This window comes from Hyaena hyaena, unplaced genomic scaffold (assembly GCF_003009895.1).
Source record: "Hyaena hyaena isolate Hyena2069 unplaced genomic scaffold, ASM300989v1 scaffold_5, whole genome shotgun sequence".
Taxonomy (NCBI): domain Eukaryota; kingdom Metazoa; phylum Chordata; class Mammalia; order Carnivora; family Hyaenidae; genus Hyaena; species Hyaena hyaena.
Window position 1 is genome coordinate 6,085,023 of NW_024080637.1, and position 23,394 is coordinate 6,108,416.

The window sequence follows — 23,394 nt, forward strand, 5'->3', positions numbered from 1 at the left end:
GGGGAGTGCAGAAATCGGAACCCTTGTACATCGTTGGTGGAAATGCAAAATAGTACAGCTGCTTTGGGAAATAGTTTAGCAGTTCCTCAAAAAGCTAAACATAGAACTATCATGTGATCCAGCAATTCCACTGCTAGGTATATATCTAAAGGAACTGAAAATAATGATTTAGGGGCACCTGGGTGGCTCAGTCGGTTGAGCATCCGACCTTGGCTCAGGTCATGATCTCACGGTTCATGGGTTCAAGCCCCATGTGAGCTCTGTGTTGACAGCTCAGAGCCTGGAGCCTGCTTCAGATTCGGTATCTCCCTCTCTCTCTGATCCTCTCCTGCTCATGCTGTATCTCTCTCTCTCTCTCTCTCTCTCTCTCTCAGAAGTAAATAAAACATTAAAAAAAATTTTTAAAGAATGATTCAAACATATTTGCACGCTGGTGTTTCTAACAGCCTTAGTCACAATAGTCAAGATGTGGAAACACCCAAGTGCCCATCCCTGGGTAAACATGGACAAATAAATGTAATACACATTTGAAATAGTATTCAACCATAAAAGGAAATGAAGTACTGATACATGCTACAGCATGGATGAACATTATGATAAGTGAAATACACCAGACACCAAAGGACAGATATTATATGATTCCACTTCCATGATATATCTAGAGTTGACAAATTCACAGAGAAAGAAAATAGATTAGAGTTCACTGGAGCCTAGGGAGAAAGGCAAGGGGGCTGTTGCTTTATAGTACGAGCTTCTGTTTGGAGTAACAAAAAGTTGTGGAACTAGATAGTGGTAGTTGTTGTACAATACTGTGAATGTGACTAATGCTGCCGAATTATACACTTAAACACAGAGTTACCATATGACCTAGCAATCCTACTTCTCGGTGTATACCAAAAGGAAATGAAAACATAGCCATATAAAAATTTATACATGAATGTTCAGAGCAGTATTATTCAAAACAGCCCAAAAGCAGAAACAACCCAAATAGCCATCAACTGATGAATAGATAAACAAAAGGTGGTATATATCCATACAGTGAAATATTATTCAGTCATAATGAGGAATGAAGTACTACTGATCCATGCTACAATATGAATGGGCTTTGAGGCCATTGGGCTTAGTGGGAGAAGCCAATAACAAAGGACTACACATTGTATGATTCCATTTATATGAAGTGTCCAAAATAGGCAAATCTACAGAGACAGAAAGTAGATTGGTGGTTCACTAGGGCTGGGGGTCATGGGTTGGGAATGACATCTAAGGGGCCTAGGGTTCCTTTGTGGGGTGATGAAAATGTTCTAAAATTGGTTGTGGTCATGGCTGCATAACACCATGTGTATTTTAAACCACTAAGTTGTATACTTTAAGTAGACACATTTTATGGTTATGTACATTATATCTCAATGAAGCTGGTTAAAGAAAAAAACAACCTGGGTAAATTTCCTCTGTATCATCAGCATCATCAATATTCAAAATAGGAATTACATTAGAAAATAAGATATGATGAAGGGAGTTAAGATAGCGGAGAAGGATTTTCCTCGTCTCTCAAACACAGCTATATTGAAGTCAGATCACTTGGAACACCCAGGAAATTGATCTGCAGAGTGGCAGAAGGATCTCCACAGTTGGAGGGAGACAGCTTGGCAGGATGGAGGTGCATGTATGTGAGTTGGGAGAGATATAAAGGTATAGGCATGGAGGGGAGGGAACCCTTTCTGCAGAGAGACAAAAGGGAAAAAAAAGAAAGAGGGGCTGTGAAAGTGCAGCATCGAGGTAGCACAAGAGGAAAACCTCTCTGTAACATGGACTGGGGAAATTGAAATATGGAGAATGCCATTTTTTGTTTGTTTTTGCAAACAGCCTTAGGAGCTGAAACTCAGAGGTTCAGAAGTGCAGGACTTTCTCTGAAGCAAAGCTGGGAGCCACAGTGCATGCCCCCGGGGAGGAGGGAGCGGGCCCTGGAGCACATAGCGTGGTGTAGGAATCGCAGGGGCACACTGGGAGAGAACAGTCCCTTCCTAGAGTACTTTGGGAACAGAGTTCATTGCCTCCGCACAGATTTAAAAAAACTCTGCAGGTGCCACCCAAAGGCCTTTATCAGAAGGGCGGGGTGGCTCTACTCTGGAACAAAGAGGAGGAGCTGCGCGGTGCAGGGCCCTTTAAGACTTGGGGTTTTGAATCTCAGCTGAGCGCCTGAGAAGTGGGGGAGAACCATGAAGCAGAGGCAAGCCATCTGCCCCAGTGAGGGCAGCCTGAGCAGCATGGTTCAGGCAGGAGAGATTAGGGTGTTACCATTTCCCCCTCAACACCCACATGGTGGGACTCCAGAAAGCAGCATGGGGGCCCCCAGTGGAGGCAGACCTGCTTGCACCAAACCCTGCCCTTCTGTGCCTGGTAAGTGTTTATCTACTGGAGCCAGACTCACTAACTCAAGGCAGCAAGAGTTTACTCCAGACCAGCACAGCCATGGGACCCAGGCACCAACAGACAACTGTTCTGTTTTCTTTTCTTCTTTTCTTTCTTCCCTCTTCATTTTTTCTTTGGGAATTAGACTCATAGTTTCTGATTTGTTTTTGGTCAAATTATAAATATATAATTTCTTTTGACCAGACATTTTTATTCTACTCTTTTTCCACCTATTCTCTTTGTTTCCACCTATTATTCTCCTGTCTCTTTCTCCATATTTAGCCTTATAGCTCTTTTAATTCTCTTTTTGGTTTTCTTTTCTCCCCTTTCGTTTTTCTCTTTTTTATGGAATCAGCCTCCCACCCCTTTCCTTTTTTCCCCCAGGGTTACTTCAATGAACAAATCAAAGCACACCTTGTTGAAGGTCAAAACACTGCAACTACATGCAAGGAGGGGCTCTGCTGAGGACTGACCAGTGGGGTAGAGCAGCCAAAATGCAACAAAAGAGTGCATGCAACATATACCAAAAACACTTTCTGAAGCACCAGGCCCTGGACAGTGTATGAACCCATTTGAATATAGTAGTATTCACAGGTGCAGAACACATAACAAGCTTTTTAAAACATGCAAAAGACAGAAACTTAGCCAAAATGACAAAACTGAGGAATTCTCCCCAAAAGAAAGTCAAGAAGGAATCACAGCCAGAAAATTGCTGAAAAAATAAACAAATAATATATCTGAAGAAGAATTTAGAGTAACAGTCAAAAAACTAATAGATGGGCTTGAATAAAGCATAGAAGACACCAGAGAAACCTTTGCTGCAAAGATCAAACACCTAAGATCTAGTCAGAATGAATTTTAAAATGCTATAACTGAGATGCAAAATAAACTAGATACAGTGACAGTGAGGATGGAAGAAGCAGAGGAGAAAATAGGTGAAATAGAAGATAAAAATTATAGAAAATAATGAAGCTGAAAAAAGAGGGAAAGGAAACTACCAGATCACAAGGGGAGAATTAGACAACTAAGTGATTCCCTGAAATGAAACAATATCCCTATCAGAGGAGTCCTAGAAGAAGAAGAGTGAGAGAAAGGGGCGGAAGGTTTATTTGAACAAATTATAGCTAAGAACTTCCCTACTCTGGGGAAGGAAACAGCATCCAGGTCCAAGAGGCACAGAGAACTCCCTTCAAAATCAACAAAAAAAACAAGTCAACACCACAACATATCATAGTGATACTGGCAAAATACAAAGACAAAGAGAGAATTCTGAAAGCAGCTAGGGACAAATTGGCCTTAACCTACAAGAGTAGACAGATAAGGTTAGTAGCAAACCTGTCCACTGAAATTTGGCTGGCCAGAGAGAGTGGCAGGAAATATCCAATGTGCCGAATGGAAAAAATATGCAGCCAAGAATTTTTTATCCAGCAAAGCTATCATTCAGAATAGAAGGAGAAATACTTTCCCAGACAAACAAAAACTAAAGGAGTTCATGACCACTAAACCAGCCCTGCAGGTGATCCTAAGGGGTACTCTGAGTGGAAAGCAGCAAAGACTACAAAGGACCAGAAACATCACCACAAATATGAAATCTACACATAACACAATAGCACTAAATTCATATCTTTCAATAATCACTCTGAATGTAAATGGACTAAATGCCCCAACCAAAGACATAGGGTATCAGAACAGATAAACATATATCTATATATCTATATAGATATATAGATATATATATGTTACATATACATATATACGTTACATATATACCTAATGTATACATATATATATATATATGTTACCTACAAGAGACTCATTTTAGACCTGAGGACACCTGCAGATTGAAAGTAAGGGGATGGAGAACAATCTATCATGCTAATGGATGTCAAAAGAAAGCAGGAGTAGCCATACTTACATCAGACAAACTAGATTTTAAGACAAAGACTATAACAAGAGATGAAGAGGGGCATTATATCATAATTAAGAGGTCTATCCATCAAGAAGAGCTAACAATTGTAAATATTTATGCCCCCAACATGAAACACTCAAATATATAAATCAATTAATCACAAACATAAGCAAACCTATTGATAATAATACCATAATTGTAGGAGACTTTAATACTCCACTTACAGCAATTGACAGATCATCTAGGCAGAAAATCAATAAGGAAACAATGGCTCTGAACGACACATTGGACCAGATGGACTTAACATATATTCTGAACATTTCATCCTAACGCAACAGAATACATCTCTGCTGTCCGCACAGAGCCTGCTTCAAATCCTCTGTCTGCCCCACCCACTCAAAAATAAATAAACATTCTAAAGCAGCAGAATATACATTCTTCTTCAGTGCACATGAACAGTCTTCAAAATGGATCACATAATGGGTCAGAAAACAGCTCCAACAGGTACAAAAAGCTTGAGGTCATACCATGCAGATTTTCAGATCACAACACTATGAAACTTGAAATCAATCACAAGAAAAACTTTGGAAAGCCTCCCAATACATGGAGGCTAAAGAACACTGTACTAAAGAATGAATGGATTAACCAAGAAATTAAAGAAGAAATTTAAAAAATACATGGAAGCAAATGAAAACACAATAGTCCAAACCCTTTGGGATGTAGCAAAGGTAGTCCTAAGAGGAAAACACATTGCAATTCAGGCCTCTCTCAAGAATCAAGGAAGGTCCCAAACCTCACACATAAAGGAGTTAGAAAAGGAACAGCAAATAAAGCCCAAAACCTGCAGAAGAAGAGAAATAATAAAGATTCGAGCAGAAATTGGGGTGCCTAGGTGGTTCAGTTGGTTAAGCATCTGACTTCAGCTCAGGTTGTGATCTCACAGCTTGTGAGTTCAAGCCCTGCATCAGGCTCTGTGCTGACAGCTCAGAGCCAGGAGTCCGCTTCAGATTCTGTGTCTCCCTCTCTCTCCGCCACCCTCCCCCCAACCCCCGCTCATGTTCTGCCTGCCTGTCTGTCTGTCTCTCAAAAATAAACATTAAAAAAATTTAAATAGCAAAAAAAAGATTAGAGCAGAAATAAGTGATATAGAATCCAAAACAAAACAAAACCAAAAAACCCAGAACAGAACAGACTAATGAAACTAAGAGAGCTGTTTTTTTGAAAGAATAAACAAAATTGATAAACCCATAGCCAGACTTCTCAAAAAGGAAAGAGGACTCAAATAGATAAAATAATGAATGAAAGAGGAGAGATCACAACCAACACCACAATACAAACAATTATATGAGAATACTATGAAAAATTATATGCCAACAAACTGGACAATCTGGAAGAAATGGACACATTTCTAGACACTCACATACTACCAAAACTCAAATGGGGAGAAATGGAACTTTTGAACACAGCCATAACCAGCAAAAAAAAAAAAAAAAAAAAAAAAAAAAAAAAAAAAAAAAAAAAAAAAAAAAAAAAAAAAAAAANAAAAAAAAAAAAAAAAAAAAAAAAAAAAAAAAAAAAAAAAAAAAAAAAAAAAAAAAAAAAAAAAAAAAAAAAAAAAAAAAAAAAAAAAAATTGAGTCAGTTATCAAAAATCTCCCAACAAATAAGAGTCCAGGGCTAGATGGCTTCCCAGGGGAATTCTACCAGACATTTAAAGTATAGTTAATATCTATTCCTCTCAAACTGTTCCAAAAAATAGAAATGGAAGGAAAGCTTCCAAACTCATTATATGAAGCCAGCATTACCTTGATTCTAAAATCAAAGACTCCACTAAAAAGAATTACAGGCCAATATCCCTGATGAACATGGATGCAAAATTTTTCAACAAGATACTAGCATATTAAATTCAACAGTACATTAAAAAAAATTATTCACCATAATCAAGTGGGATTCATTCCTGGGCTGCAGGGCTGGTTCAATATTCGCAAATCAGTCAATGTGATACATCACATTAACAGAAGGATAAGAACCATATGATCCTGTCAATGGATGCAGAAAAAGCATTTGACAAAATACAGCATTCTTTCTTAATAAAAATCCTCAAGAAAATAGAGATAGAAGGAATATACCTTAACATCATAAAAGTCATATATGAAAGACCCACAGCTAATACCATCCTCAATGGGGAAAACTGAGAGCTTTCCTTCTGAGATCAGGAATACAACAGAGATGTCCACTCTCACCAATGCTGTTTAACAGTGTTGGAAGTCTTAGCCTCAGCAATTAGACAACAAAATGAAAAAAAGGCAACCAAAATGGCAAAGAAGTCAAACTTTCACTCTTCGCAGATGATATGATACTCGACATGGAAAACTCAAAGACTCCACAAAAACAAACAAACAAACAAAAAACCCTGGTGGGGCTGATACATGAATTCAGCAAAGTTGCAGGATATAAAATCAGTTGCATTTCTATACACCAATAATGAAGCAACGGAAAGAGATATCAAGGAATCGGTCCTGTTTACAAGTGCGCCAAAAACCATAAAACACCTAGGAATAAACCTAACCAAAGAGGTTAAGCATCTGAAAACGATACATGCTGAAAACAATACAAAGCTTATGAGAGAAATTGAAGAAGACACAAAGAAATGGAAAAACATTCCATGCACATGGATAGAAAGAACAAATATTGTTAAAATATTGATACTACCCAAAGCAAACTACATATTTAATGTAATCCCTATCAAAATAACACCAGCATTCTTCATAGAGCTAGAACAAACAATTCTAAAATTTGTATGGAACCACAAAAGACTCCAAATAGCTAAAGGAATGTTGAAAAAGAAAACCAAAGCTGATGGCATCACAATTTGGGACTTCAAGCTGTATTACAAAGCTGTAATCATCAAGACAGTATGGTCCTGGCACAAAAACAGACACATAGATCTATGGAATAGAATAGAGAACCCAAAAATGGACCCACAAATACATGGCCAACTAATTTTCAACAAAGCAGGAAAGAGTATCCAATGGAAAAAAGACAGTCTCTTTAACAAATGGTGCAGGGAGAACTGGACAGCAGTATGCAGAAGAATGAATCTGGACCACTTTCTCACACCATACACAAAAATAAACTCAAAATGAATGAAAGACCTACATGTGAGACAAGACACCATCAAAATTCTACAGGAGAAAATAGGCAGCAACCTCTTTGGCCTCAGCCACAGCAACTTCTTAACTTGAGAAGTCTCCAGAGGCAGGGAAATAAAAGCAAAAATAAACTCTTGGGACCTCATCAAGATATGCTTCTGCACAGCAAAGGAATCAATCAACAAAACTGACAGACAATTGACACAGAGTGGGAGAAGATATTTGCAAATTACATATTGGATAAAGGGTTAGTATCTAAAATCTATAAAGAACTTAAATTTGGGGAGTCTGGGTAGCTCAGTTGGTTAAGTGTCTGACTCTTGGTTTTGGCTCAGGTCGTGACCTCGTGGTTTGTGAGTTTGAGCCCCACATCAGGCTCTGTGCTGACAGTGCAGAGCTTGCTTGAGATTCTCTCTCTTCTTTTCTCTCTGCCCCTCCCCCACTCATGTTGTCTCTGTCTCTCTCAAAATAAGTACAGAAAAAATGAACTTACCAAACTCAACACCCAAAGAACAAATAATCCAGTGAAGAAATGAGCAGAAGGCAAGAACAGACACTTTTCCAAAGAAGACATCCAGATGGCAAACAGACAAATGAAAAAGATGTTCAACATCACTCATCATCAGGAAAATATAAATCAAAACGACAATGAAATACCACCTCGCACTGGTCAGAATGGCTAAAATTAACAACACAGGAAACAACAGTGAGGATGTGGAGAAAGGCGAATCCTCTTGCACTGTTGGTGGGGATGCTAACTGGTGCAGCCACTCTGGAAAACAGTGTGCAGTTTCCTCAAAAATAAATAAATAAATAAATAAATAAATAAATAAATAAATAAAAATAGAGCTACCCTACAATCTAGCAATTGCACTACAAGGAATTTATACAAAGGATACAAAAATGCTGATTGGAAGGGTCACAGGCACCCCAATGTTTATAGCAGTGCTGTCAACAATAGCCAAATTACGGAAAGAGCCCAAATGTCCAACCATTGATGAATGGATTAAGAAGATGTGGTATCTGTAGGGGCGCCTGGGTGGTTCAGTTGGTTAAGCGCCCAACTTGAGTTCAGGTCATGATCTTGAGGTTCATGGGTTCGAGCCCCACATCAGGCTCTGTGCTGATAGCTCAGAGCCTGGAGCCTGCTTCAGATTCTGTGTCTCCCTCTCTCTCTGACCCTCCCCCACTCACACTCTGTCTCTCTTTCTCAAAAACAAGTAAACATTAATAGCCTTCAGGGAAGAGTGTGGATGCTATTGTCCTCAGAATAATTTTGAGAAGAACTTCAAAGAGGAATTCTCCCCCTACCAGATACATATTGTATCTTTATAAATATGTACTTACAAAGCTGTGGTATTTTTTAAAAAGTCGCAATATGGAATTGGTTCATGAACAAACAAAAATATTTGGAGATATAAATAAGTGGAAAAAGATCTTTACAACATTAAATTTTGATAAGGGATTAATTTCTAGAACTCCTGCATATCACACATGAGGCACAGGCTCCAGACAGGATTTCAAGGCTTTGCTCAAGTTGGAACATCACTCAACAGAGGTGAGCTGAGCCTAGAGCCTGCCTGCTCCACTGGTCAAACTTTTCGTTTTTTAATGTTATTTATTTTTGAAAGAGAGAGAGAGACAGCATGCAACCAGGGGAGGGGCAAAGTGGGAGGGAGACAGAGAATCTGAAGAAGGCTCCAGGCTTTGAGCTGTCAGCACAGAACCCAATGCAGGCCTCGAACTCACAAACCATGAAATCATGACCTGAGTTGAGGTCGGACCTTCAGCCAACTGAGCCATCCAGGCACCCCTCCACTGGTCAGACTTAGTAACCTGAGAAGCCAGGTCTGAAATTTAACTAGAAAGAAAAAGGCATACATTTCAAAAGAAATGTATGGTTAGTTATTTGACACATGGTTTGGACATAATAAAAATATCATGACATGGAGATATTACAGTTAAGGAAATAGACGCTCAGAGAAAGTAGTTTGTCCCAAGTCGCACAGCTAGCAAAGGCTGAGTACTGGATCCCTCGTGTGTAATTAATACAGTGCATGTTGTCCATTGTATGCTGTTCCCTGCCTCTCTCCTCTCCTCCCCCCAGTTCCCTGCCCTACAAGTCTGAATACAAAATTCTTCCAGGAGGGGCACCTGGGTGGCTGAGTCGGTTAAGCACAATTCTTCCAGGGAAGTGGCCTCTCTGGGGCCCTCCACCTTGCCATACTCACCCTCCAGGATGCTTTGGAAGGCTGTGGTGTTCCCCAGCGGGAACTGGCCCGTCTCAGTGTCAGCCATCTCGCTCCAGCTCCCCAGGTTCTTCTCCAAGGGTGCGGCATGGATGCTGTTGTCCTCAAAATAGTCCTGCTGGCTGCTCAGTGTCAGCGTAGAGGTGTCACTGAAAATGAGGCTGGAGCCCAGGCTGAGAGTCTCATTGGAGCCCAGGATCAGGGTCATACATGAAGGCGGAGAAAGGGTGGAGTTGGGTCCACGGATGCTGGAATGCAGGCTGAGACTGTCGCTGGAGCCAGGCATCAGGGTCAAGCATGAGGCTTGCGTGATGGTCATGTTCAGGTCAGACCTGGGGTTGCCGTGCGAAGGCACATTGATGATTCCCTTGGAACTTGTGTTCCAGGCTGTACCAAAGGCTCCTTTTGAGGCAGACCCAGAGATGTTATGTGAAACCACAGTGAAGGTCTCATTGGCGTCCGGGATCAGGATCCCACAGGAACCTGGAGCCACGTTCAGGTCCAGCTTGGAGGTGTCTCTTGAGCCCATGCTGTGTAGCTGGTTGGAGTCAGAGCCCAGAGAAGAATTTGAGGCTGGAATAAGGAGAGCTTTGGAGCCTGACCTGGAGACGCAGCGGCCCACCTCCAGGGCTTCTCTTGAACAGGGCCTTAGAAATGGGTTTGCTTCAGTCCCGGAAGGGTTGGAGTTGCTCTGACCCAAATTAAAACTCTTGCTTGAGAGAGAGTTGAAAGCCTTCTCAGAATTGAGCCCAGAGTTCCCTGAGTGCAGGCCCTGGGCCTCAGTAGAGCTGGGGCTCAGAGCAAGGTTTGAGGCTGGACCAAGGGCCTCTTGTGAGTCAAGTCTTGAGATGTGATTTGAATTCAGGCCCAGGGCTTCATCAGAGTGGGAAGTGGTGATCTGGAGGGAGACTAGGGGCACCATCTGGCTGTCCCCAGGCCTGAGGGTGTTACCAGACACCAGGCCAGGGGCCTCCTCTGAGACAGGACTCAGAGTTGAATTAAGGTCTGGAACAAGAGCTGAGCCAGGATCCAAGGGTGGGTTCAAAAGAGGAACAAGGCCCATGTCTGTGTGGGGCCCACAGGTAGTGCTGGAGCCTGAATCTGGAGCCTCAGCTAGGCTGAGACTGGACGTCTTCAAGCTTTCACAGAGGACCAGACCGGCCCCTGGACTCAGAGCCATGCCTAGTTTGAAGGTCTCTCAATGCCACTGCCCTCTTCTCTCTAAAGGCCAACTGTCGAGCTCCCTGCAGTGCTCCTGAGAGGCAGAAAAGCAAATTCAGCCAGGCTTCACCTTTTAAGCCATGCTTGAAATCTTCTTATGGCTCCCCCGTCCTTAGGATGAAGGCCCTTGTGTGACTTCCCAGGTCCTTCATGACCACGCCCACTCCACCTTTACAGTCCCAGTCCTGTCTACACAGCTCTCCTCCTCGTGCTCTCAGTGCCAGCCGTATCCTCTGGGTTTCTCTGACTGCACCCTGCTCCCTCTCAGCTATCGGCCCTTAACAAATACAGTTCCCTTGGCTTGGAACCTCGTCCCACTAGCCTTTGCCAAGCACACTCCTCCCAGCAAAATATTCATTCTACTTTATTCCAATGACCCATTTAGTGCTCTAGCCTCTGCTAGAGGCGGCAAGAACTGTGCTTCTCTTAGTCCCTGGGACGTCCCCAGTATCTAGCACAGGCCAGGTACACAGCAAGAGTCCACAAATACTAGACAAATAAGGCCTCACCCCGCAAAGGTAGGAAAGGGGAAGGAGGAGCCTCCTTACGGGTGACCCTACTTCCAGCCTAAATTTCTAGAACTACTCTGCAAATGGCTGTGACACTAGATTCTCACAGTGGTCCTGGTGGAGCTGCCCACTGCCTTTGACAGTTTGCCTGTTTTGGGTGAGGCAGGCCACATGGAGAAGCTGGGGCAATCCTCAAAACCAAGCCCGCCTCACCCCAGCAATCTGCCTGCCGGGTGAGCCCCCCGGTGCCCCTGCCCAACCCCACTTCCACACTTGGGCTCCTCTCCCTGTGGGACACACTGGGACGGCTCACCTGCATTCATGGTGTTCTTACGCAGAAGTGGATCCCTGGGAGGAGACACAGAAGACTGAATCAGGTGAAATATGTTTTCTCAATGCTTTCTGAGAAAAGTCTACGGGCCAGGCACACCTGCTAACCAAATCCCACTACACACACACACACACGCACACAGAGTCCTGGAAGTTAGATATTAAGGTTCCATTATATACTTAAGGAAGTGGAGGTCAAGGAGAGGAAGGTCACCAATCCTACCGACCCTCAGGGAAGCCAAGACCATAGCTTTATGCCACCCATCTACCCAACTCCTCTACGGCTTTCCATCGTCCTCAGGACAGCCTCTCCAATCCTCAGCAGGACCTAAAAGGCCCTTCTGTGTCCTCCCCTTTCACTTTTCTTGCCCCCCAAACTCCCTTCCCCATTCCACTCCACTACCCTTCGACTCTTCTGTGTTTCTCCAAAAAGCCAGGCTCCCAGGTTAGGTCTGGGACTTCCAAAGGTTGGGCATACCTTTCTCCAGGCTTCTTCCCCTGGCCAGTACCTATGTTTTCTCCCTTCACATTTCAGCCTAAGAGCCTTCCATATCCCCCAGACATGTAAGGTCCACCTGTAAGTTCCCATGGTATCTGCTCCACTTCACGCAGGTTTCCACACTAGGCAGCAAGATCTCTAAGCGTCTAACACAGCGCCTGGCACATAGTCACTGTTCAATGAATATGTTTGTTACTTCATCTCTTTATTTCTTCTTTACTCACTTATTTATTCTTTCACTTGCTCATTTTTTCACCCACTTATTTCTTATTCATTCATACACTAACTCATCATTTACTCACTCTACACATTTTGCTGTTCATCTTTATAGCTTGGCTTTGGAAAGACCAGAGATTTGGAGTCATAAAGTTTTGGGTTCAAATCCCACTTCATCTTCTTCTAGTCGGGGTGAACTTGGGCAAGAGACATCCCCGCCCCCCACCCCTCATCCTGCCATTGTCTAACATGGGAAGCATAAAGCCTGCCACCCTCAGTGGCTGCAGTTTCAGTGCCTGGCACAGAACATATGGACTACCTAAGGTCTTCTCTAAATGATGGCTACCCTTCTGTTACTCTTTGCCAGGCACTGTGGGCAGAGAGGAGTCAGGTGCTCAGAGCCCAGTGGGAGCTGCCTTCATTCCAAGCAAGCAGTTCATGTCCAGCTTTGCATCCTGCCTCAAAAGCAGGAAGTGTTCACTTACCATCAGCACCAGAGGGGATTTTACCTTGAAGCTAATGAAATTTAAAACTTCAGAGGTCCTTGCTTGCAGAGTCTCTTTCTAAGGGTCCTGCACTTAATTCCATGTTCACACTTTTCTCTTCTTTTACTTAAAGAAGAGCCTTACAAAATCTTCCCTTCACCACCCCTCCCACCTGCGTGCATGCTTGTGTGTGTGTGTGTGTGTGTGTGCATACACACACATACCATAGTTAATTAAAGAGGCATTTTCAATCTGGAAAAATATGCATCAAGTGTAGCCTATGAGGCTGAGAGTAGGATTTTGGAAGGCCTAAGTGGTTTGGGTTGTGGAAAAGAGTAACCTCTACCCCCCTGGCACAGGAGATATACAATATACAAATACCAGGTCACTGGGCAGAAAGCTACCAGTCTCAACCCTGGCTGACCATCCCTCTTCCATGAGAAAAGAACAGATCCCTCCCACTTTCTCCTGTGTCCTCATCTTTTTCCTTCATCCTGCAACAGACAGGTGAGTCTTCAGAGCTGCCTGCCAGTGACTGGGGCAAGCCCATGCCTCACCCTCCACCAAAGGGATGTTGTGCATTCAGAAGAGTGGGGTTTTTGTGGGGCTTGGGTGGGACATAGGGCAACCAAAGGAGCTCACTACTGACTCAACAGCCATAGGCTACCTATTGGCCTTTGCTTCCAAGCCCTGGGGTCCCAAGTAGGGAGGGCAGAAGACAGCCATAAAACAACTAGTGAATCCTGTCTAAGACAGAGAGAATCATTGGCTGATTCCCATCCTTTCTTATTGAACACTTCTAGAACTTGAAGGGTGGTTGGAACCCTCAGCAGGTATAACTACCAGTGGCTCTTCCAGTTCCTCACTGAGAACATGTTTATTAGATGCATGGGCCTGGAATATGTTAGACAATCATGAGTATGCACTCACACACATACATGTGCATACACACATCTGACACTGGGGCACCTCACACCTAGAGAATCAAAAACAGAGCTTGCTGTCTTTTCCCTAAATCAGACCTTCCTATTCTCTTCCAATTCCAGGAACTGGCACTGCTACAGCCAGAAATATCATCCTTGATTACTCTCACTTGCCACATCCAATTTTGGCCAAGTTCTGCCACTTCTGGCTCCAGAAAAGTTTCCAAATACCACCCCATATCTCCACCTCCATTGCCAGACCCTAGTGCAGCTTCCATTGCCTAAGGCTGGGTCTTGGAATTGCACTTGAAACAAGGGCTCCTGTATCCAAGGACTACCCCCAACAAACCATTTTCCAAATTGAGCTAAAATATCTTTTTTTTTTAATTTTTTTTTAATGTTTTATTTCTAGGAGAGAGAGAGAGACAGCGTGAGCAGGGGAGGGTCAGGGAGAGAGGGAGTGACAGACTCTGAAACAGGCTCCAGGCTCTGAGCTGGCTGTCAGCACAGAGCCCGACGCGGGGCTCGAACCCACGAACCGCGAGATCATGACCTAAGCGAAAGTCGGACGCTTAACCGACTAAGCCACCCAGGCGCCCCTAAAATATCTTTAAAACTGCACTCGAGAGAGGCCTGAGGTGATCTCTGAAAATGGTTCACTCTTCACTTGGCCCAGAAAACCCACAAAACCACATAAATCAAGAAGTTGAGGGGTGCCTGGGTGGCTCAGTCGGTAAAGCGGCCGACTTCAGCTCAGGTCATGATCTCACGGTCCATGGGTTCAAGCCCCGTGTCGGGCTCTGTGCTGACAGCTAGTTCAGAATCTGGAGCCTGCTTCAGATTCTGTGCTTCTTTCTCTCTCTCTGATCCTCCCCCACTCACACTCTGTGTCTCTCTCTCTCAAAAAAACTAAATAAACATTTAAAAAATTAAAAAAAAAGTTTAAATCTTTGTGTTCACTTTAAGAACATACATGAAACTACTCAGGCCATCAAGGGTATGCGTATCCAAAAAGCCACCAAGTATCTGAAAGATGTCACTTTGCAGAAGCAATGTGTGCCATTTGGTAGCTACAATAGTAGACTTGGGAGGTATGCCCAGGCCAAACAGTGGGGCTGGACACAGGGTCAGTGGCCCAAAACAAGTGCTGAATTTTTACTGCACATGCTTAAAAATGCAGAGTAATGCTGAACTTAAGGGTTTAGATGGAGATTCTCTCATCATCGAGCACATCCAGATGAACAAAGCCTCCAAGATGTGCCGTAGAACTTACAGGGCTCACAGTGGGATTAATCCATACATGAGCTCTCCCTGCTACACTGGGATAATCCTTATTGAAAAGGAGCAGATTGTTCCTAAACCAAAAGAGGAAGTTGCACAGAAGAAAGATATCTCAGAAGAAACTGAAGAAACAAAAACTTATGGCCTGGAAGTAAATTCTGCATAAAATAAATGGAAATAAAAGTAAAAAGAAAAAAAACAAAAAAACACTGCATTTAACGGTGTGGCACTGACATAAGGATAGACATACAGGCAAATGGAATAGACTTGAGAGTCTAGAAATAAACCCATGCATCTATGGTCAATTAATTTCCTTAAGTTTATTCATTTATTTTGAGAGACAGAGAGAGAGACAGAGACAGAGACAGCACAAGTGAGGGAGGGGCAGAGAGAGAGGAGGACAGAGGATCCAAAGCAGGCTCTGTGCTGACAGCAGAAAACCTGATGTGGGATTCAAACTCATGAACCTTGAGATCATGACCTGAGCTGAAGTTGGACGCTCAACTGACTGAGTCACCCAGGTGTCTCATATGGTCAATTAATTTTTGACAAGGATGCTAGTTCCATTCAATCAAAGTAGAATATAGTCTCCTCAACAAATGGGGGTGGGACAACTAAGCTCAACATGCAAAAGAATGAGGTTGGACCCTTACCTCACAACATATATGAAAATTAACTCAAAAAGGATTAAAGACCTAAATATAAACGCTAAAATAAGAAAACTCTTAGACAATATCATAGGGGTAAATCTTCATGACCTTGGATCTGGCAATGGTTTCTTAGATATGACACCAAAAGCACAAGCAACAAAAGAAAAATTAGACCTCATCAAAATAAAAAACTTGTGCATCAAAAGATACCTTTGGGGCACCTGGGTGGCTCAGTCAGTTAAGCATCTGACTCTTGGTTTAGGCTAGGGTCATGATCTCTTGGTTTGCTAGTTCAAGCCCCACATTGGGGTCCACAGTGACAGTGCAGAGAGCCTGCTTGGGATTCTCTCTCCTTCTCTCTGTCCTTCCCCTGCTTGTGCTCTCTTTCTCTCAAAATAATAAAATAAACCTTTAAAAAAAATGTTAAGGGGCACTTGGATGGCTCAGTACATTAGGCATCTGACTTGGGCTCAGGTCATGATCTTGCTGCTCACAGGTTTGAGCCCCACATCAGGCTCTGTGCTGACACCTTGGAGTCTGGAGCCTGCTTCAAATTCTGTGTCTCCCTCTTTCTCTGCCCCTCCCTGATTGTTCTCTGTCACTCTCTGTCTCTCAAAAATAAATAAACATTAAAAAATTTTTAATTAAGAAAATGTTAAAAGACACCATCAAGAAGTGAAAAGGAAACTTACAGAATGGGAGAAAATATTTTTGATGAGTCTATACAGAATACATAAAGAACTCTTACAAGTTAACAACAAAAAGACAAGCAATCCAATTTAAAAATGGGCAAAGAAGATATACAAATGTTTAACAACATATAAAAATATCACTAGCCATTAGGAAAATGCAAATCGAAACTATGATGAGATATCATTTTCTACCCATTATAATTTTTTTAAGTGGAAAATAACAAGTGGTGCCTGGCTGTCTCAGTCAGTGGAGCATGTGACTCTCAATCTCAGGGTTGTGAGGTCAAGCCTCACATTGGGCATAGAGATTACCTTTTTTTTTTTAAGTTTAAAATTTTTTTTTAAAGAAAATAACAAGTGTTGGCAAGGACATAGAAAATTGACACCCTCAGACACTGCTGATAGGAATGTAAAATGGTGCAGCCTTTGTAAAAACCAACTTGGTGGTAGTGCAAGAAGTTAAACAGAATTACCATCTGATCCAGCAATTCTCTCACTCCTACCACATACTCAAAAGAATTGACACGTGCTGTTCTAACGAAAACTTGTGGAAAAATGTTCATGATAGCACATCCACAAGAGCCAAAGGTGGAAACAACCCAACTGTCCATGAACTGGTGAATGGATACACAAAATGTGGTATATCTATACAATGGAATATTACTCAGCCATAAAAAACAGTCTCGTGCTAATACTTGCTAAACAAGGATAAACTGAAAATATTATGTGACGTGAAAGAGGTCAGAAACAAAAGCCACATATTATATGACTCCATTTACATGAAATATCTAGAATAATCAAATCTGGAGAGACTAAAAGCAGATTAAAGCAGACAGAAAGAGGTTGCCAGGGACTGAAGAAAGAGGAGAATGGAAAGTGACTGCTTACTGGCGACAGGCTTACCTTTTGGAGTGACAAAAATGTTCTGGAACTAGATAGTGATGGCTGTTGCACAACATTATGAAGGTATTCAATGTCACTAATAGTAAAAGTTATGCTACATATATTGTACCACAATTTTTTCTAATGCATGTCACCTGCAAGAGGGTATAGACTCATTGTTCCCTATTCCTCCTTTCCAAACACAACTAAATATCCCGGAAATGATTCAACTGAGAACCATAAGAAGACTCTGAAAGCTAGGAAGAAAGCAATGGACTAGCTATGAACCTCAGGACTTGAGGGATGACACCAGGTGTGTTCCCCAGGGTTTTCTTTTTATCTCCCATATATCCCAGACTGGGCACCAGAGAGGCCTGCAACACACGTGCAGAGGAAGAAAAGCTTGTTCTCTCTGGCCTAAAGGCTACGAAAAGGGAAACCCAACAGAGATGGGCCCCCAGTGGGGAGCCCTAATCCCCATTCTACATCCAGGGCAGTGGCAGGCCAATTCACCTGCAGGAGAAGTTTTGGCAGAGCCCTGTATCTCTGGGCTCTCCACCCAGTGGCAGAGACTATACCAGGTCCCACAGCTCCCGGCCTCTCAGGGACAGTAGGTGGCTGCCAAGAGAAGCACCTTCTTCCCCCTGTGGGCAGCATCACCAGGAATGAACAAGAGCCCCAGCAATGCCAGAACAACAAAGCATACCAAGGTTCTGAAAACTGTCAGTAGAACTACAGTCCATAAAAACAGGCCAGAAGCTACCTTCTAAACCCTAACAGGTTGATTGCCAGCTAAAATAAAAGGTTTGAGGAGGACCAAAAGTCTTTTAACAAAACATCCAAAATGTCAAAGACATAATCAAAAATTACTCATCATACCAAACATTAGGAAAATCTCATCTCGAGAAAAGATAACTAATGCCAACACTGAGATGAATCAGATGTTGGCATTTGTGATAACTGTAAAGCAGTTGTTATAAAAATGCTTCAGGGGCACCTGGGTGGCTCAGTCAGTTGAGCATCCAACTCTTGATTTGGGCTCCGGTCATGATATTGCTGTTCGTGAAATCGAGCCCCATGTTGGGCTCTATGCTGACAGCGTGGAGCCTGCTTGGGGATTCTCTCTCCCCTTCTCTCTTCTGCCCCTCTCCTACTCTCTCTCTTTCTCAAAATAAATAAACACTTAAAAATTCCATTTAAAATTGCTTCAACAGGCAATTACCAATCCTCCTGAAGCAAATTAAAAACTAGAAAATCTCAGCAAAGAAATAGAAGTTATGAAAATACAATAATTGAAATTAAAATAGAAGCTATTTTAAAGGTACAACTGAAAACATTTTAAGTTGCTGGATGAGCTCAATAAGAGAGTGAAGGTGACAAAGGATAGAATCAGTGAACTTGAGGACAGATCAGTAAAATTTACTTAACCTGAACAACATAGATAATGGACTAAGGAAAATGAACAGAGCCTCACGGACCTGGTACAAAACAAAATATCTAACATTATTGTCATCAGAGTTCCAGATGAAGAGAGAATTCTGAAAATATTCAATGAAGTAACAGCTGAAAACTTTCCAAACTCAGTGAAAGACATAAGCACACCAACTTAGAGAGCTGAGAAAGCCACAAACAGGATAAACCCAAAGAAATTCACATCAAACACCTCATGATTAAGCTCCTGAAAACTAAAAACAATGAAAAGCAATTTAAAAGCAACCAGAAAGCATTATCTATCAGAAAACACCAATTCGAATGACAGAGGATTTCTCATCTGAAACCATGGAGGCCAGAAAGAAGTTGCACACATTTTTCCCGTGCTGAAAGAAAAAACTGTCAACCACAAATTCTATATCTGGCAAAATTATCCTTCAGGAATGAGATAGATAGATATTCTCAGACAAAGGAAAAATGCATGCGAATCAAACCATCCCATTCCCCTGTTAAGTCCCTCTGTGACTTCTCACAGGTTTTCAGATGATGGGATGTATGTAAACTTATATTTTTTATAAGATAGATGTCTGGGCCCCCGCTTTGTACCTCTGAGGGGGCTGAGGAATTAGACTTTTATCAAGCTCTCCCCCATCATCTCTCCCCAGACTGATTATCACACAGCTGGTAGGCAGACCACTGGTGGAGATATCCTCATCTGTGTTTCTTTTACCAGGACGCTCAGCCCACAGGGCTGGCCCCTCCATCTCTCCAGATATATACATTCCCTTCCCCACCCCCTACTTGGACCACTCTCAACTTCTGCCAGTGCCTCAAATATGTTGACTTCTTTCTTGACTTAAGGCTTTGTAAATATTCTTTCCTCTTCCTGTCAGCTTCCCCAGGACTACCAAACTAAACCTCCATCACTTCCCCTGGCTAGAATCTAACATTAACAAAATTTTTTTTGTTTGATGTCTGTTTTTGAGAGAGAGAGAGAGAGAGAGAGAGAGAGAGCAGGTGAGGGGCAGAGAGAGAGGGAGACATAGAATCCAAAGCAGGCTCCAGGCTCTAAGCTGTCAGCACAGAGCCCACTGTGGGGCTCAAAGTTACGAACTGTGAGATCATGACCTGAGGTGAAGTTGGACACTTAACCGACTGAGCCCCCCAGGCATCCCTAACATCTAACATTTTAGATGCCAGCTTAGGAAGCCTTCCTGGGACTATCAAATATGGGTGAAGTGCCCTCCTCATATGATCACCCTGTTTACTCATATGTCTCTACTTTAAAATATGAGGGTGGTCAGTCTCTGGCTATCTTGTTATTCTTGTTTTCCCAGCATGTGGCACAGTGCCTAGCACACAGGGGAGGTTTAGAAACGCTCATGGAGTGAGGGAATGGAAGGATGGATGGATGGATGGGTGGGTGGGTGACAACTCTTCAAGATAGGTATCATTATCTTCACTTACTTGCGTGTTCAGTCAAGTTATTCAAGAATCTAAAGTAATATTTGGAAAGCCCCAGAAAATGGCAGCCAGAAGTCAAATCCAGGTCCTCTCCACTGACAGCTTGTTCTACAACACCCCAGAGATTTTTGAGGCATGAATCACTCCGTGAAGCCACATCTTCCTGTTTCCCATTCTCCATTCCCTCTGCCACTGAAGCCCCAACCCTAGAAGGAAAGTCCAATGAAAACAACACAACCCTCCTAATGCCCAGCTATCATACACAAATCCAGGGCTTCGTGGTCAGCTAAACCTGAACTTGAACCCCACTCTGTCTCTCACCAGTGGTGTGAGCGTGGGCAGTAGTCTGAACACGCTGAGTATCGATCTAAATATTCAATCCACAAGATTAGTGGAGGGAATAAAATGGATAATGTACGTAGTGACAATCACAGCACCTGGTCCCCAATAGTACCTCAATAAATGCTCGTCTTCATCATCTCTTCCTCCCCCTGGGTGAGGATAAGCTAGGGGGACTTGAGATAAAGACCAAGTCTGGCTTCCAGGTTCTCTGCATTCTTCCCCCGCCACCCCCCACCCCACCACCCCACCTATGGCATTTCTTCCTGGGTCTTCTCATTATTTTCCCTCTCACCTCCCCCAACTCCCACCTGCCACGCTCTGAGAACAGGCCTAAACTCTTTCTCCAGGAGACTTGAGCTGCTGATGTAAAGTTCAATGTGTTACCTCCACTTGGGGCATCCACATGGTAACAGAAAATTCAGCTTTAAGCCAAAGATAGGAAGTTCAAACTGTGGAATTACAGCCAGAGGGGAAAGACCTTTACTGGGGGGTGGGGTCAAGGTGGTAACTGCCTTGTGCAGGCTGTGGAGGATGCCCCCACCCCTGGGACTTTCCCAGAGCCAGCCCTCAGCTTACCTAGTCTCCCCCCAGCCCAGGCCCATGTTATGGTCTTTGTGAGGTCACCATGACTCAGGAGTTCCCAGCCAATGAGGCCCCTGCTCATGCTACACAGTAGATAGAAGCAGGGAGCTATCCTTTCAAAGAATGACCTTCAACCACTGCCTAGAAATGACCTTACTCAAATGAAGACCAAGTTCCTTGCCCAGGATTCAAGCCTCCCCATAAAAACCCCTCACCATACGATCTTACACCTTTGTTTATCTTGGGGTGACAGCCTGGTTCTGAGGAACATCGCAGGTCTGGGGCACAGCAGGCCTGAGAGGGAAGCCTGTGGGTAGCAGGGTGTATGCAAAGGGCTTTGGAACCAGGCAGTCCATGTGGAGGAAACAGACCCACAGAGGAAAAATCCTGGCCCAAGGTTAAGAGCTAGGACACTGTGCAAGTCCCTTATCTTTTCCCTACTCCACCCTGCCTCCTCACCCAACGCACAGATAACAGTGTGGACAGGGCAGGGATAAGGGCTGGGCCTGGAGACCCAGACCATGAAACTTAGATTCCAGGATAAGAAAATAGAGAAACTATTGTCTTGCTAAAGAAAACTAAGCTGATTAAGATTAAGATTACCTGTGACTACATAGAAAAACTTCACTGGGTACCACTTAAAAAGCTGTAGTAGAGCTATCCACTAAGCTGTATTCCCATCTACCTGGGGCCATTAAATCTGACCTGGAAATCCACCTCATCACCTGAAGTCCCCACCTCGGGTGCCTCAGCGCTCTGCGGAGAATTCCCTCCTGTCCACTTCAGATCTCCCTCTTCTGCCCCCACCCTGCTGCCTTCCACCCCGATGTCCTACCTTCTCCTGGCCCTGAACACCCACCTGCTGCCGCAGAGGCCTGTGCCGTCTAAAGCTCCCACCCACCTGCCTCTTCCACGTGGCCTACCTACCAACACAGCCAAGTTTTCCTCCTCAGCAGAGTCTTCCTCCGGCAGTAACTCTCATCTTGTCCCAGGAGCCCCCCACCCGATCTCCAGCTGCCAAGTATCACCTCTGATTCCCTCTTTCCTCCCCTGGCCTCAGGCACTCAATTAACCAAATTGTCCTTCCAACTTTGTCTCCAAAACCAACTCCGCACCCAATCCCACTCTGGCTCAGGTCCTCGTCATTGGAAGCCCAGGTTTTGGCCAGACTTGTAAATCATGTCACATAGGGCCAGCTCTCCCGTGGGCTAAAGCCACCACCATCCTGCAGCCTCCCTGACAACTCATTCCCACACCTTCAATGTCTCCTACTGCCCCCAAGGTCACGTCCAAGCTCTTGGGTGTCTGGCGCGGAGGTCCCTTCTCAGTCTGCTCTTGCCTAAGTGTTTCTGCCCCCTTTTGATTTTTGTTAATCCATACTGGAACACAATATTCATACAGGAAACCGCACGTATCATGCCCATTCTGAATTTTTGTCCAGCGAGGGAACGCATGTAATCAGCACCCCATCCAGGACATTACCAGGACCCCAGAAACCTACCAGTCACTATCCTCCCCCCCACCCCACCCCCACCACCAAGGGCAACCACTATCCCATCTCCTAACACCATCATTTACAGCTGCCTGTGTTTGTGCTTCATTAAGTAGAATTATACAGCGCATATTCTTTTGTTTCTAACTTCTATCCTGTCGAATACTATTTGTGAGATTTCACATTATTTTTGCATGTGCTAGCTTCTCCTTTCAAATGTTGGCTCCCCTCTCGTCTCTTCCTGCTTTTTATCTCTTTCCAGAATCTTCGGGCAGTTGTATTTGCTTTTCTTTTTATGATTTTTTCTTTTTTCTTTTCTTTTAATTAAGTAATCTCTGCACCCAATGTGGGGCTTGAACTCACAACCCCAAGATGAAGAGTTGCATGTTCTGCTGAGCCCGCCAGGCACCCCCAGGTAGCTGTTTTTCATATTTTGTCCGGAGTTCACAGTTGTTATCTCTAGGAGGGTTGGCCCAATAGGAGCGTTTTGCCATTACTGAAGGTAGAATCTCTCCTTTTACATTTTTTTTCTTTTTTCTTACTCGCTTTAGGATTACTGAATTTGCCTTCTTTCTCTTACTCTGCTGTTCTCTCTCCTGCTTGTGTGGAAGCTCCCTCTCCCGGGGTTACTCTAGCCTTGTGAATATGCGTACTTCCCTGGCAAAGTCTAAAATCAA

The 23,394-nt window shown here is 43.5% G+C and overlaps 1 protein-coding gene across 2 annotated transcripts in view; it reads right to left on the minus strand.

The window, feature by feature from the left end:
- The window catches only part of MROH7 (maestro heat like repeat family member 7), a 60,377-nt gene extending 39,182 nt beyond the window's left edge, over nucleotides 1-21,195 (minus strand). For both annotated transcript variants that reach the window (XM_039239214.1, XM_039239208.1), the window contains exons 1-3: nucleotides 21,028-21,195; nucleotides 11,762-11,796; nucleotides 9,701-10,973 (exon numbers count right to left, since the gene is read on the minus strand). In XM_039239214.1, coding sequence (XP_039095145.1) covers nucleotides 9,701-10,898 — 1,198 coding nt within the window. In that variant the 5' untranslated portion in view covers nucleotides 10,899-10,973; nucleotides 11,762-11,796; nucleotides 21,028-21,195. The remainder of the gene's footprint in view (nucleotides 1-9,700; nucleotides 10,974-11,761; nucleotides 11,797-21,027) is intronic.
- Nucleotides 21,196-23,394: the final 2,199 nt, after the last annotated feature.